Below are 17,685 nucleotides of genomic sequence, written 5' to 3' on the forward strand. Positions count from 1 at the left end.
TTTTTAGGTCTGATACGAAATGGCCAGTATTGGCCCATTCCTTCGGAACCTACTCCATAGAGAGTCAACAATTTGAATTATCATAACAGAAGTCAGAAGTCGGCAAAACCGACTGATACTTTTTAACTTGTTATACCCTCCACCTCGAAAAGGAGGGTATATTAACTTTGTCATTCCGTTTGTAACATCCTTAAATATTCTGCGTAGACCCCATAAAGTATATATATTCATGATCAGAATAAAATTCTAAGTCGATTTAACGATGTCCGTCTGTCTGTTGAAATCTCGATATAGTCCACATTATTTGACGCAGAGCTTCAAAATTTGGCAGACCAATTTGTATTGTGTCTAGGATGGTTGGTATTGAAAATGAGATATTTTGGTCCACATTTTGGAATAGCCGCCATATAACGGTAACTTTCGATATTCGGTATTTTTATGATCTCTGCCAAAATTTTCAACGGATTTGTCTTAAAATTGTTATTTGTAGTTCGTTTGGGTTTTAGCTTTTATGGCGGAAGATAGTATATATAGGTCCACGTTTTGGTATATCACCCATATAACGGTAACTCCCGATATTCGGTATTTTTATGATTTTTGTAGTTTATACTGGGTTCTAGTTCCGGTCCACGTTTTCCTATAGCGCACACAACAATACCAAACGATATTCGGTATTTTGATAATCCTTACTGGTATTTGTAGTTTTAAGTGGAACACATTTGAATTCAGATACTTTATATAAAATATTTTCTTTACCCAATGATGGAGGGTATTAAATGTTCGGTCCGACCAAACTTAATGAATTTTTACTTGTTTTTACATTTTATATGTTCATCACGAAATTTTGTTACAGAAGCGGTTATCTTGTCGAGAAGAAAGGCTTGCTTTTTTATTATTTTGTAAATATTTTCTAAAAATCGAAAGAAACATCGCAAAATGTTTTAATTGTTTTTTATTATTAATATTTTGTTTTTTATTTACACTTATACAAAAAAAGTTATTTGACATCAATGCAAAAATATATATATTTTAACTTAATTTAGTTATTGTTGTTTGCTAATGTAAAATCATTTTAGAAAAATACTGCAATAAAAGTTAAAAAAATAGGAAATCAAATATTTTCAAGGAAAACTAAAAATCAAAAAATAACGAAAAAACAAAATCAAAATTAACTCATATTTACATACTTATAATTTGTGTGGTGATTGTTTGGTTTTAAATAAAATAGCTTACAATGAAAAGTAAGCAGTTGCTTCTCGACAATTTTAATGCAGAATATGGTTATATAAATTTGTCTTCTGTGATTCTTTGAAATCGTTTATAATAAATTTTTCAATAAAAAATATGGGAGCAACTGTGTTATTTGAACAAGATATTGGCTTATCTTTGTAAAATATATTTTGTTGGTTTACATAAATTGTAGGTTAGGTCTATTGTTGAATATTTATTAAAAAACATTTAGAATCTCTTTCACATTTTTGTATGGGAAATTAGATTATTTTCGAAAACAGAAAATGATAACGAATTTTGCAGGTAAGCTTTCAAATAAAACAAATGGCACTAATTCGAAAATAAAAAAATAGAACATAACATTTCATAATTAATTGAAGGGGAAATATATTATGCGTATGTATTTGTTGCCTGTTTCAATTATGAATTTGATCGATGACAAGAAAGATTTATGTTGGTTCAAAATTAAAAGTATCTTTCTTTTTCATTATTTAAAATCGAATTTTCAAATAATTTTTCGAAAAAAGTCTCTAAACGTTCGATAATCTATTTGAAAATACAGGACATCAAGCAAAAGAAACTCGATCGAGGTCTATCGCAGAGTACAAAAATATATTAATTTCTTTTTTGGGATAGAAGTTATATTTCTTGTTTTCATAAATTTGATTACAACATCGATCGAATTTCTTCATTTAACATACAATAATAGTTATGAAAGAATACAACTTAATATAATACATTTTAACAAAACGAAATATTTTGCAAGATAATTTGGTTTACAAAGAAAATATTTTTTTCTTAAAAAAAAAAAAACAATTACAAAATAACACAATGCTACATAATTTAAAGAACAATATAGATTTTAAATGTGGTACAGCCTAAAATATAGACACTCTTAGTTCGATTACCAGGATTCGATCTCCTAAAAAAATTGAAAACGGATATTTGAAGAAGAAAAGCAACGTTAGCTCCGTATGTAAAGAAACAAAATTGTCGTGTGAATTTTTTTCCAGAGGCATAATTTGGACATTTTTGATTAATTTTTTGTCCAAAAAACAATTTTGCTTGTCCTCCGTATGTAAACAAGCAAAATTGTCGCATTTGGGGCACAAAACCCGCACGCAGAATTTTGGTGTGAATTTTGGTCCAGAGGCATAATTGGGACATTTTTTAATGATTTTTTGTCCACGAAAATGGAAGAAGGAGGATATCGACAACATTTTGTTTCCACACAGCCGAAGCTACACTCGATGTTTGGCGCAATGTTTTTGAAGATCGCACTATCAGCCACAAATCAGGTGCCAGTTGGCCACCTTGAAGCTGGGAATTTACACACTTGGACTATGACTTGTGGGGTGCCGTCAAAGATAAGTATTACTCCGACAAGCCAGAGACAATTGACACTTTAAAGGACAATATTCGTGAAGACATTGGTGAAATACAGCTGGGCTTCAAAATTGCACCAGCCGTGTAGGCTAGTGCATGGCCAGCCAAGTCAGGTATTTGAATATTTTTTCCATTATTGATAAGAAATAAGAAAAGATTTCTATGGAAAATACTTCTTTGTTATAGTATTTTCAGAAAAAATATTTGGGAGACCCTGTATTAAAAGATGGATATTTTAGAGTTCACTTCGATATCAAAGTGTTAAGTGTTACTCCGACAAGCCAGCGGAGAATTGACCAGGCTACGGCATAGCCAGACGAGTTAGCCGTTTGAATATTTTTTTCCATTATGAATCGGAAATAAGAAAAGATTTTTTTTAGAAAAGTACTTCTATTTTATAGCATTTTTGCGGCGCATATTACAAGGGTTTTCAACACAATATATGTATTCCCATTATAAAAGCACTTGGTAAATAAAGAAGATCTATATTATAGATCTATATTATAGACGGTATCTCCACTTTACAATTGCATATTTTTAGGCTGTAGCATATTCAAGTCATTTTTGTAAAAGTATGAATTGTTAGTATTATTATTTCTTTTATAATTTGTTTTTGCAATTAATATTTTATATAATTATTGTTTTTTTTGTTTAGAAAAAAATATTTATATATAGGAAATAGTTTTTATTTTATATGTATAGTATATTTATATAAGTTTTTATTTTGTATATTAATGCAAATGCAGTGCAATCAATGATTTATTGCGCGTTATGTATATAAAATGTATGTTTTTTTTTGTATGATTATGTAGCACATTATATGATAAATATGTGGTATGTCTATGATTATGATATTTTATTTAGTTATTATTAAATTAAAACGACAAAACCAATTAGTTTCGAATTTATGTGATGCCTTAAGAAAATTAGAAATAAAATCGATTTGATTATTTTTTCTGAGAATGAGACGAATAAAGTTCCCTAAACATGTGCTGATGATGAATATCAATCTATCAATTTTTTTTGTATTTTTGTTCTTTAATAATAACTAATTGTTTTGCTAAATTCTATATTATAACATATATATGTATGTGTGTACCACGAAAGAAAGTATAAAACAAAGAGAAAGGAAACAGAAGTACACAAACAAAAATCATACAAATAAATCTAGAACCTAAAAAATATATTACCACAACTTTAAAGCTTAAAAAATCTGTATATAAATGTATATCTGTGTGTGTGTGTGTGTGTGTGGGACATTAAATAATTGTTTTTCTCTTCATTTCAAAGCAAGCCTAGTGTTTCACTTTCAATTGCAATTCATCCCGCCCCTGCCACATTTTGTAATTTATTGAAAAATTGCAGCTCTCTGTTGAAACAATAAACGCCGATTGGCTTTCTCTTCTTCTTGGCGTCGGCGTTCCTCTTGTTCCTGTCGGATTTCATCATGGAATTTATTTGAACGCAGTTGCTGCTCAATCTTGGCTTCAAAGAAATTCTTCGCACCACTCACACCGACTTCTTCGACGGAGATTTCAGTCAAACGAGCCAATTGATTCAGACCCGAGTCATTGTCCAATTCACCGGCCTGGGCTTTGCGATAGATCAACAGGAATTCCCGGAACGAGATCTTGCCATCGTTATCTTCGTCGACTTCTTTGATCATTTCCTTGAGGCCCAAATGTGTTTGTGGGGCACCCAATTTCTCCATCATATATTTCAGTTCGGTTAAATCCAAATAGCCATCACGGCCGGTGTCATAGCTGTAATTGGGAAAGAGAAGGAGAAGAAATGCCATTAGAAAGAGAAATTTATCAATGAAATTATTTGTGAAAGTGATGAGAAAAGTGAAATATATAGTTAGATATATTTTTAAGGCTTAAGGCATGTTAGAGACTTTTTCACATTTTATATTAAACATTTTTGTGGCATACTTTCAAGCGTTCCTAAAAATCGTTATACTTGTGAGAAACGTTATACTACATGAACTATATAGAATATAATGCTATATAGTACAGGGCGAGATGAAAAACTGCAACCAAATTCAGATTGCTCTCATTTCTAAGCCACTCGTTCGACAGCCGTTAAAATTATTATAGAGACAGCTCATTATACTCTTTACAAGCGTACAAAAGCAAAAATTTTCCAGAAAAAAAGTTATTCGTGATGGAATTTAAGCGTAATAGTGTGATTTCTTTATATTTGGCTGGAAAACCATAAGTGGCTATCGTTGGAGCACTCCAGTATTTAAATGTGAATAAATCTTTTGTGTCCCGTACCATCGCTCGTTACCGTGATTCTGGTAGCGTAGCCTGACGTCAAGGAAGTGGTCGAAACCCGCGTCGCAGTGGCCGAAAAATGGCTCGTGAGCTGAACATATCGCAATATTCCATTCGGCAAATATTGAAAAATGAGCTCGGGGTAAAGCCATTGAATTTCCAAAAAGTGCAAGAACTTGCACCGCAACAGAAAGAAAATAGACTCAAAAGAAACAAACAAAATTATCGTGTTTACTTGCCGTAGAGGTTAGCTAAAAATGTGCACCTTCGGTGGGCCACCAGAACTCAAGAACCTGCCATGGTGATGGAGTAGGCCGACATAACAGCCGATAGTCGCTCTCCGTTCGTATTAATTGACTGTGGCATCAGAATAAATGCCGAATATTATTGTGAAAATATTCTGGAGGGTGTATTAAAGCCTTGAGCATGCAAACACTTTGGCCGCAGACCTTGGACATTCCGACAGGACTCAGCACGCGCCACTCAAGAATGGTTACAGGTTACAGTCCAGGTTCCACGCTGGACTATTGTGTCTGGAGTATTATGGAAAGCAAGGTTGGCACAAAAAAATACTAAAGTGTCGATCACCTCAAGCAAGCGCTTCACCGGGAATGGGCCAAAATACCGCAGAGCAACATTCGGGCAGCGTGTGACGGTTTCATTGGCCGTTTGAAGGCCATAATTCGTGTCAAAGGACCCAAATTCGAAAAAATCTAAACTTATTCTAAAAATTGATGTTATTTCCGACATTTTTTATTAAAAAAAAAAAAAAAAAATAGAAAAATTATGGAGTTTGACTTTCTTGCATTTTTTTTATCTCACCCTGTAGGCCTATGTTATTAATCCTGTTTTTATGAACGAACAAGTATAAAAAAATCTTTATGTCTTCGAAAGCTACAACAAACATACAAATATTGCATTGGAAGGCATGTAAAGAAGTCAAGAGAAATACATAATTTGTATTTTCTAATTTGTCAACATCTTTGATTAACAACAGAAAAAATTATTTACAATTTTTCCGCAAGACACCTCAGTTCAATTGATGTCAAAACCTCAAAATAGTTTCCGGCAATAATTGTTGAAAGCCAAAATACACGTTTTTCATTTGCACTCTCCACGTTTCCCATTGAGGCGAGAAGATTAAGGAAATTTGAGGGTAGCAAAGAAAAGACAAGGCAAAAAACAAAGCAATTATGTAAAATTAGGAGAAATTATAAACTTTACTTCCGTTCAAAAGAAAACTAAACAAAAAAAAAAAAAGAAGCGGATGGTTGGATAAACCGCAATCAAATGAAGATGAGCAACAAATGCAGGGTAAATCCAAACAAATCCAAGCAATGAAATTAATTTGCAATCAGACAAAGCCAAAGACACACTCGCTCACACGCCAGCCAGCCAGTCAGCGAGTCACACACGAATCCAAATTCACACCAAATATTGTTAATGGAATGGAAAATAATTTTCAAATGGTTTTCGGCGAGGAGGAGGGACATTTTTCGGTTTTGTTAACTGTAATGCAGAAGTTGCGTGATTGAGTTGTGAATTTTGTGCAAACATCAGCTCTGGGGGGCAAGTTTTTACTTCATTTTGGCCACATCAACTCCAAAAAAAAAAAAATGGACAGAGATGAGCCAAGAAAAACATTGCCAGCCAGCCGGCAAATAGCCAAACCCGCAACGAAGCAAGGCAGAATAACAATAGGAAACCATTAAAAATGCGGCGATAAGTTTAGAAAACAAGTTTGCCACAAATCGAAGCAAAAAAACCGAACCAAACTTGGCAGTTAATTTGAAACACAAGAAACGAAACCAAAGGAAACACAAAACCAAAATAAATTGTAAAGTGTTGTTGTTACTTTGTTTTGGACAAGAAACCCAAACACAATAACTTGCAGCCTTCTTCTTGCTGCTGCAATAAATTCAGAAGTCTGCAAAGCCGTTGTCAAGCCAAGGATGTTTCATGGTGCACGCGTGCCTTTACACGCGACTGTATGGCATGTACCAGCCACAAAAGCTCCTGCAAAACAAGTTTTGCACTGAAAGTCAGGCAATTACCTTCACCTTCAACAAGCTGGCTGCAATCGAGAAGGCTAGCCCGTAGGCCGAAGACCGGGTTACAAAACAAAATAAATAAAAACGCCAACGACTTAAGTTTGCCGGTGACTAACCGACAGGAAAAACTTGTTCTTGAAGTTGCAGCCAACTGCAGGCAACTCACCGCTGAAGTGGCAGAAGTTGCACCAGACGGCCGGCTGCAGTGGCAGCAATTACACAAAGCAAAATGCAATGCCGCTGCTCATTTTTTTGTTGAAAAGGAAGAAATATACTTTTAAGGCCACGGTCACTGAACATTGCAGCACACATGTGTCGTGCTTCGATGGTCACGCAAAGGCGAAGACAAATTGGCCAGGTTACACAGTTTCCTTGAAAATCAAATAGTTTTAAACCTTTTTATTAAGACCGGAGTCAATCCTTTTGGAGTAGGCCCCAATAACTAATGTTATTTGGCATTTTGGGCTTTCAGCTAATTTTACTCCCACTCTTACTCGAGTGGTATAGAAAAATATAATATCAATTTTTTTCTTTTACTGCTTACACTAGAAAATCTTCAAAATCTTTCATTTTGTTGTTTACCGAGGATGATGCTATTAAAATGGACAATGAACCAACGTCCATTTTTTCTGTCCAAATTATTTTAACGTGTCCATTCGTAAACCCTGGAAACCAACACAGACCTCAATATCAAATTTCGGAATTCCAGCTCAATCACTTCGCCAAATACCAAATTTAGTAATATTTAGTCCAAGACAATTTACATCTCTCCATCTTACAAACCAACAGCAATCCAAAATTAGAACCACTTAATACTTTTCGAACAATTATAGTATAAATTTTCAAAACAATTTCCATATTTCAATCTCAGATACCAACATATATAACATAATATCAAATTTGAGAACTTCAGCCCAGTACTTTCACCCAATACCAAATTTGGTACTCTTCGAAGAATTATAGTACGCATTTCCAAACCCACTTCCATACCTCAATCCCAGATACCAACAGAGACCTGAATATCAAATTTCGTGATACCAGCTCTATCCCTTCACCTATTACCCAATTTAGTACCACTTATTACTTTTCAAAAATTATAGTACACATTTCCAAAATCAGCTCCATATCTTGACCACAGACACCAAATATGAACTCCACATCAAACTTAAGGATTCCAGTCGTATACCTTTACCCTATATCAAATTTAGTACTTATTGTACAATTATACTACAGATTTCTAAAACCACCTCCACAGGCACCAACAGTGATATCCATATAAAATTTGAGTATTTCAGCTGTATTCCCTCACTCAATACAAAAATTTAGTAGAATTTAGTACTTTCGAAGAATAATAATTTTCACCCCATATTTAGTACTTTTCGTACAGTTAAAGAACACATTTCCAAAAGTACTTCCATATCTCAATTCCAGCTACCAACAGAGACCTCAATACCAATTTTGAGAATTCTAGCCTTATCCTTTCACCCAATACAAATATGGTACCATTCCGAACTTTTATAGTACACATTTCCGAAATCACCTCCATATGTCCAGGCCAGAGACCCTAATACCAAATTTAAGATTTGAAGCACCATCTGTTCACCTAATACCAAGTTGTACCAAATATAGTACTTTTTTCACATTTCGAAAAATCTCTTCTTAATCACAAAATAATACAAATTTTAAAAATTCCAGCTTCATCTCTTTACCCTAAACCGACTGTTCCAAATTTAGTACCATTTAGTACGGTTCGCACACTTAGTATACATTTCAAAAACCACCTTCATATATCGAAATTACTTTCAAAACTTGATTCTCATACCAAATTTAAGTTTCTAGCTCTATCTGTTTACATAATACCAAATGGTACAATTTTAGGAGTTTAGTACCATTTTAGAACTTTTCCTTAAAGTTTGAAAACCCCTTGTTACGTCTATCCTGGATACTTTCTTTCCAAATTTCAATAGTCTTGCTCATTTTGTTTGTCTAATACATAGTATTCACTTTTTAGTTCATTTTAGTACTTTTCGCACCCTTTTAGTACGAATTGTCAAAAATCCAGCCATATCACACGTCTATGCAATAAGACTGACCAAAATTCTAGTTTCAGCCGTTTCGGCTTGGCGTTGATTATAGGTCAGTCGGCCTATTATTTTACTATTCTTGTTTTTAGAACAAAAAAGGGAAAATATTTTTTTTCGTAGGACATGGGGCTTTTACCACCATTTCTCCCGTTTTCACACTGCGTTAAGAAATTTCGTGTGAATTCATGTACTAATAAATGGTCTGTTCCAGAACTGCAAGAATGTAAAAGTTTTTACAACGATAACCGATTTTCCCCTTTATGATATCGGAAAAAATTGCAAGAGTAGTAGGTTTTTGCAGGTTCTGGAACAGAGCAAAAATGAGGGATTTATAGTTTTGAATTCTAACCATCGAATCGTTTGTCATATGTTAAAGTAAACTGTGTAATTTGGTCATTAGTGTAGTATCAAATTCATATTAGGCTTTCTCTCCTTCTCGCTGCTCTCTAACAAGCATTCATTCCATAAACCAAATAGGAGTAGGTACTACTTCGTTAAAATAATAAATGTGACATTGACGCCGCATCGCTGGACATTCAGCACATGTTGCATATGGCAGCAGTTGGTGGTGGCATGCAACCAACACACGCTAGACAGGTTTAAGACATATTGCGTAAACAAGCAACAACAAAAAGAAGAATGACGCTGGTTGTCGTCAGTCGACGTTTTCATGGTTGTATTGCAAACAGCCGGTGGGCTACTTACTTCGTTTTCTTCAATTTTCATTTTCATTGGAAAAACATTAGAAACCAAGATAAACACTAGTGAACGAGCTGGGCTTGTTATTGTCGTTTCACTTTCGATTTTATTTTTAATTTGAAGATAACATGAAATGTTGGTTTATTTTCGCAGTTTAATTGTCAAACAGCAGCATATGTGGAGTAATTGTGGGAGGGATGACAAGTAAGCCGATATGCTGGCCGGGCACCACAAATGTTTACATTTTTCTTTTTTCCTTTCGGTGTTTTGGAATTCTTCATGAGCGTGTTTTCATTTCTTTCTTTTCTAATTGTAATTACCGCTGGTATTGTTAAGCGGCGTGACAAATTTGTCACACATTGTGATTTGTTGCGGTACAACAAGGCATTGCGTAGACCCGCATTTTTCTTTCCATGCCATTGATTTGAGAGGTGGTACTTCCAAAAAAGAAAGAAAAAAATATCAACCAAATCAAAATAATGTTATTTATGATGGTCAGTAGTGGTGGTATTAACTCATTGTCGAATTTTCACTGTGGCAATAACATCGGCCTAGGTCGTGTTGAATTTTGGATGATGACATCGTATCGCCGGCTATCAAGTGAAAGTAATTATTATGAAATTATGGGAAATTGTCAACAACATCATGCGGCTATTCTGAATGGGGCAAAGAAATGAAATGGCACTAATGATGATATGTTTACTTAGTGCTCTCCATTATGATATATTTATGTTTGTAATACCTTATGTAACCAGTGGTTAGTAATAACCATAACCTATGCCATCATTTTCTGTGGGAGCATGAACTTAGAGGATTTGTAGCCAAAGAGACACCATTGATAAAAATTATAATAGAAAAGAGTAGATCTGAGCTTATGACTATATTATGTCTTACAACAAGTTAAGTGTACAATTGTTTCCAAATAGGTCCTAAAGAGGATAACCAGCCTGCTCACAAGTTATTTTAACATGAAAATGTCGTAGAAAGTAAACGTAGCTAAGTAAACAGCCATCAAATAAATACAGAACATAGATGTGCCTAGCCTGCAAAAACTTGGGCTGTATGGATCGAATAATACATTCAAAGCCAATTTAAATAAACTACCTTCGATATTAACAGTAGGTTAAAAACAAGTAAAGTAGTATCAGTTTGGTTTTGCCGACAAATGTATAACCCTAGCCTTGAGTTGTGATAATTCAATCTGTTGAGCAATATTGACCAATTCGTATCCGATTCAAGACTGACTTACAATGTGCCAGATTTGGACTATATCGACTTCTTCCTATAATTTATATGATATATGTACACATTTTTGGAAAATATGGAAATATGCGTGAGGTAACAGATATAGCGGACCGAAGCTTTCCATTTTTATACTTCATCTAATACAGATAAAAATATTAGTATGTGCAAAATTTGAAGGAAATCGAACGTTTATATCCACTTTTGTGCGAAATCATAAATTCCGAAAAATTACATATTCATATCAGATTTCTGGTTAAGAGAAATATTTATATAATATTGAGATATACCAAGTATAAATGGACTCGGATGTTAATTTCGCGTTTTATGAGCTTCATGGATATTCAAAATTTTGACCCTTTGTGAGGGAGGTACCAGAAGGAGTGGACCGATATCCTATCTTCACACCAGACCTTGGGCTAATTAAAATATAGAGATGTGTGTAATTTAAAGAGAACCGGATGCTTATTCCGGATTTTCTGAACGTTTTGGTTTTTCAAAATGTTGACACTTTGTGGGGGAGGTACCCGAAGAAATTGTCCGATCTCCACCATTTTTATAATAGATCCAAGTCCGAGTGGAATCGGATGTTAACTTCGCGTTTTATGAGCATTTTGTTGTTCAAAATGTTGACCCTTTGTAGGGAGGTAGCAGAAGGAGTGGATGGAATTATTCCATCTTGATACCAGACCCAGATATAATAGGATGTGTAAAATTTGAAGGAAATCTTACTCTAACATCTTTTAAAAAAGTTATTAGTATTCAATATTTTAACCCTTTGTGGGGAGGTATTTGATTTTGTGGGGGAAGTACTAGAAGGAGTAGACCGATACTGCCCATCTCCGAACTCAATCTAAGATTGATAATAATATTATGATGAACGAAGTTTGGATCTAAAACCGGTATTACGTATCAAATGATATATACCCTCCGTAGCTGATAATGAAAATTATTGAACTTTGGGAATTATGGTAAATTTCAAAGAATTATTTTTCATCTTATAAGTGTTCAATTATTTAGAGCTTTGACACGTTGTACAGTTAACATTGTCACGTTGTATATTAACATTGTCTATTTTCGAAGCGGATCTAAAAATTTAATAATCTCTTCGACTGTATATAAAGGACATTCTTCACATATACAATCAAAAATTAGTCTCATGAATTAAACCTTTTTTATTTCATGTCTCTTTGGGCGAAATCCGTTTTCTATATTTGAAATTAGTTTCGGTTGTTTAAGCTTTGTTTTTTTTTTTTCATTTTTAATATATTTTACAATGCGCAGATATTTTAAGGATTCACAAAAATAATTTAGCATTGTGGTATTGAACTTTTTTAAATTCTACACTTGTACAATGTACAAAAACATTCCTTTTCGCCCTAACCTTCTGCCTTGAGTTCCAAAATATGATGTAACAAAATCAACAAATTTCACTATCACATCTCAGCTACATTCTCGCCATGAGGTGCGATGCGACATGAACCTGTGACAATCTAAATTTAGAACTGTGAATATATTTTCATTAACAAATTCAATGGTGTGAAAGAATTAATGGAGAAGTGGCACAATGGGAAAAATAAGGCACACACACACACTCTCACTTTTTCACAGCATAAAGAATAAATGGTGGCATTTCTCCAGGCTGGCGGAGAAGAAAACTTGTCACAACGTACAAAAACATAAAAATCATTCTCAATTGACTTGACCCCATGCCAAGATGACTTAATTGAATCGTCAAAACATAAATGTCGCTCCAAAACGGAATAACGGCAATGGATGTCGCGCTGAGAATTAATAAATTGCCACTATTTATGTATATATTAATTAATGATTTTTATTGATCAATTTATTTGCCAAAAGAAATATAATAATATGTATGTATGTTTGTTGGTTTCCCTGGCACCTTAAATCAAACAATTCTTGGGTGTAACAAGCGTGGCTTGATTTCAATATCTTCTGTTCAACATGAAATTTGAAATTTATATGGCGCTAATTTCACTTTGATGTTGTGCAACGAGGCGTGTTTTGCCAATTTTTAAGTTATTGATAGGTATTTATGTGTAGGAGAGGTGTTCAATGTGTTGTTGAAATTCGAATGAGATCTACCGAAATGGTTGCGCTAAATTTCGTTGACCACAATTGAAATCTATATACATTCGGCGACAAATCATTCTATTAACAAATGTTCTCATTTTCCATGTTTATACATATTTACATACATATATTCGTGTGTCTAAACGTCTAAATATCTAAAACGCAACTACAAATCAATCGATCAATCATTCAACCAGCCAACCAATCAACCGACCCACTAACCAATCAATCGCCCACTTATTATTATTTATCTTTTCAATCTGAATTCGATATGATAGGCATTATATTGAATTACAAGCTATTGCGGCACACGCTTATGAATATTTTGTATTGGTGGTTAAAAAAAGGAATAAACAAGAAGCGTTTTAAACGCTTTAGTGAATTTATGAATTAATGATGTGTTTGTGTGTCCAAAGGGTGGCCCATCAAGGGATGGTATTTGAACTATGCCTTTTTGGTGTTAAAAAATCAGTACAAGGTTTGGGTTTTATGAAATTGTTTATAAAACGGTTCGAGAAAATTTGTTAAAATTTAAATATCTCATATTTTTATGAATTTTCCAAGCCATCAACTACAAAATGTTTTATATTGGGAGCCTTTATTCAAAATAGTGTTTTTAGTATGATACGGAGGAGGGCATATCAAAGAGGTCCAGACATTTCCACCTTTCCTCATTGTTATGAAAAATTCAAACACTGGTCGCATCAAATATTCACCTATCAAAAGGTTGCCAGGTATCTTACTAAATTATGAGTTTCATAGCCAATTTTGTCAATCGTAACTCCTTGCAAATCAATCTACTTATCCATTATTTCTACAACGGAATGTCGTCCGAAAGAAGTAGTTATTCTTCGGCCACTAAATTTCGACAAAAAATTAAGAAAACAAATTGTTTTATTTTTAGAATCCACCTTTCCACTTTTTTGATTTTGTCCGCTGCACTAAACTTGGTATTAATTCGTGCCTCTTTACGTATTACCGGTAATGACAACCACAAGTATACCATAAATGATGATAACCAAATACCCTCTGCATTGCACAGTAAAGGTAGCAAAAATAATAAAATATTCTTAAAAATATAACAACCCAAATAATTTACCTTTATCTTACCCAGTAATTTGTAACTGCGGCACAGGGTGTGAATAAATAATTTTGTTGATTTTGTTTTTTTTTCATGCTAATTTTTTTGTGAGAAAAATTGAACCGATATTTTCTTATTTCAAATATGATCTAATTTATTACAAAATATATTGAGGTGTGCTTAGCTTGAAAAAAATCGAATACTGATTTCCCACTTTAAGGGTGTTTTTATCATTCAAAATTTCGACCATTTGTTGGAGAGATATAGGTGTCCATTTTGATTCTGACCTGTTGGGATTAGAACCTACTACCTCGCCAACCAAACACACTTGTAAAGCTTCCGAACTGGAAGGCAAATGCAATTGATGTAGAAACAAGTAGAAAAAAACATTAAGTTCGGCCGGGCTGAAAATTTAATACCCTCCACTATTGGATAAAAAACATATCTGAATTCCAACGTGTTTCACTTTAAACTACAAATACCAGTAAGACCGTTTGGATAATACTGTTAAACTTTTAAAAAACCATAAAGTGAGTGAGGCCGTTATATGGGGGCCATACCAAAACGGGAACCTCTATAAACAAATTTATTATTCAAGGATTGTCATTTAATTTGAAATAATTTCATGGGTAAATGTGATTAGGATTATCAAAATACCAAATATCGGTGGGTGCGCTATAGGAAAACGTGGACGTAAATATTCAATTTTCTGCCACCGGAGCCCATTATGAAGTACAAATACCAAATCCGTGGAAAAATGTGGCAAAAATCATCAAAATACCGAATATCGGGAGGTACAGTTATAAGGCGGGTAAGATAGAACAGAATAACACAGAGACAGACGGTTTCGCTAAATCAAGAATATATATACTTTGTTGTGACCAACATGAGTATTTCGATGAGTTACAGACGGAATGGCAAAGTTAATATACCATAGTATGGCGTATCGTATACAAATTTTAAAATGTGCTGAGTTTGATGAAAATCGGACTCTAATTGCACATTTACGAAAGTTATTATTATTCAAAAATTTGACCCTATACGTGGAGGTACAGCAAAAAGAGGGTCAATGGACTATATCGAGTTCTCCCTTCGCTCAAAATGAATTTGTTTTTTTTTTTCAAAATTTTTGTAGGCGAGTTACCACCATCTTTAAACTCAATGTAACTTTTAGAAAATTATTACGATGTACTCGGATACTCTTTCGAGAGTTATCATGCGCCGGCCTGAGATAACCCTATTTAAAATGTTCGACCAAAATAATCCTCGTTTTATTATCAGTAATATTGCAGAAGAAACTATAACCTCTTAAATTCTAGGATTCCAAGGAATATAAGAACGAATATTTCAAATATTGGTGTGGAGGAGGGAACTTGCCTCCTCTATTTAGGTTACTTTTCGATGCAAACCTACATGAACCCCAATGCCCGTGTCCTCTATTTCCAACTTTACTTTCGTTATCTAGTGGGTTTTTTGTGTAATTATTTATTTGAGTTGCACAGTGTGAAACACAAATATTTCTGCTCTCTATTCCTCAAGAAAGGATTTTGTTTCTACTTCAAATCTTATCTCAAGTAGCAGTGTCTATTGCGGCCAACTTACATAAACTAACGCACTTTGCTCCCAGTAATTCGTCTTAATTCCCATAACGCATTAATTATCGATTGGACCTTTTACGTCAACGAGTGAAAGCATTTCCCACTTTATATTTCTAATAAAGGAAAAGGGAAATAAATGAATTATTAATGTTTTATATCCGCTGTCGTACAAGTCATTTCAAAGTTTTACACCTGAACTTGAACTTATATCCGTGATGAGGAAAAATATTGTTATTGCAAAAAAAAAAAAAAAAGAAAAAAAAAATGAAAAACAAACCTTGTCAGGAAAATAAATACATCCACGATACAGACGAAACTAACCAGTCAGTGTCAGCACACCCACATTTGAAATAAACAAAACAGGGGCGTGGGTGGCATATTTTATAAGAAGGGTGATAAAAATTGGTCAGCAAAAAAAACGATATCTATGATAGGATATATATAATAAAAAAGTATAATTTCAGGACCTAAACAATTACTAAAGACAAATAATTTCTTAAGCGGACCTCTAAACCCAATCGCTGCTCAGAGTGCTGATTAACTAACTTCATGAGATGATTTAATACGTTATGGACGTATGGATTTAGCAGGTCAAAATTTGTGGTCGTGAAACATTACAAAAAAATTAAAGCAAATGCCTCCGCAATGAATTGGTTAAAGATGTATGATATTTTCGGGCGACTGTTTACAAACTTGACATAACAGCACCATGGGGAGCTATAGTATGCATTGTTTCAAAGGTTAGACTTAGTCCATGTCCCCCCAAAAATCTTACCTACGCCATTGCTTCAATACCGTTGAATATTTTTGAATAAGCAAATAGTTCCATGTTGATGTTTTTGTGTCCTCCATTCATGCCAAACAAAAGTTTTCGTATGAAAAGGAAAATGAGTAATGATTTCTATGCAGGTTTTGCCTTGGAAGCAGTGGCTGTGATGCTGACAATGATGGGATATCGTCATCGCCAGTATCATAATGACTTACATAGTTAATATAGGTATTATATGACTTTGAGCATGAACTCTTTTTTCACCGTTTGTAAACAAAGCAGGTGAATGGGACAGGAGAGAGAGAGTGAAGAAGGGAGGCTTAAAATATTAATATTTAGATAAATAATAGGATGGGCTATAAATTACAATTCTAAAAGCAATGAGTAGCAAAGCGGTGGATTTTCTAGTTATTATAATATAAAATATTGGTATGTTAACAATTTTAAAGAAAATCGAACATAAAATTCTGACTTTAAGGAAATAATTACGCAATGCAAAAACCAGTAAGGAAAGCTCAAAAGTCGGGCGGGGCCGACTATATGATACCCTACACCACTATGCATATTTAGTAGAGCTCTCGTAAAAAGGTTTATACAGAGCATTTCAGAGCTCTATGAGATATTTGGTACAAAATCAAAATCTATCTAATTCTATCGTGCATTTTACGAACTATAGCTATATCTGAACCGATTTTCACCAAGTTTGATGTATTTGATTCTAGGCTGAATTCGGTCAGATTTGCCAAAACCCAGGACATTTGGGCTGATATTGGACATTTGGTGCGCAATCAACACGAAATTGGATGAAGATATATATAGGAGGTATATCCAAATCTGAACCGATATTTGTAAAACTGAAAAAGAAGATATTTCTTGGCTGCATCTGATACCAAATATTATTCTTGTATCGTACATTTTTCGAATTTGAGGGACTTAAAGTACAAATCGGATGAAAGGTATATATAGGAGCTATAGCTGTATCCGACCGATTTTCACTAAATTTGATGTACCAATTTTTATAAAATCAAAATCGATTATTTTTGGGCTTTATCTGATATCTGGTACCAAATATCATTCCTGTGAAGAGTATATTACGAATGTAAGGGACTTAAAGAGCAAATCGGATGAAACATATATATGGAGCTAGAGCTATATCTGAACCGATTTTTACT

The 17,685-nt window shown here is 33.8% G+C and overlaps 1 protein-coding gene across 1 annotated transcript in view; it reads right to left on the bottom strand.

Annotated features, from left to right (window-relative positions):
- Positions 1-2,033: 2,033 nt before the first annotated feature.
- Positions 2,034-17,685, bottom strand: part of LOC101898408 (EF-hand domain-containing protein D2 homolog) — a 71,763-nt gene continuing 56,111 nt past the window's right edge. The window contains exon 2 of the mRNA XM_005175831.4: positions 2,034-4,379. Coding sequence (XP_005175888.1) covers positions 3,965-4,379 — 415 coding nt within the window. The 3' untranslated portion in view covers positions 2,034-3,964. The remainder of the gene's footprint in view (positions 4,380-17,685) is intronic.

The sequence above is a fragment of the Musca domestica genome, unplaced genomic scaffold (genome assembly GCF_030504385.1).
Source record: "Musca domestica strain aabys unplaced genomic scaffold, Musca_domestica.polishedcontigs.V.1.1 11, whole genome shotgun sequence".
NCBI classification, from domain to species: Eukaryota; Metazoa; Arthropoda; class Insecta; order Diptera; family Muscidae; genus Musca; species Musca domestica.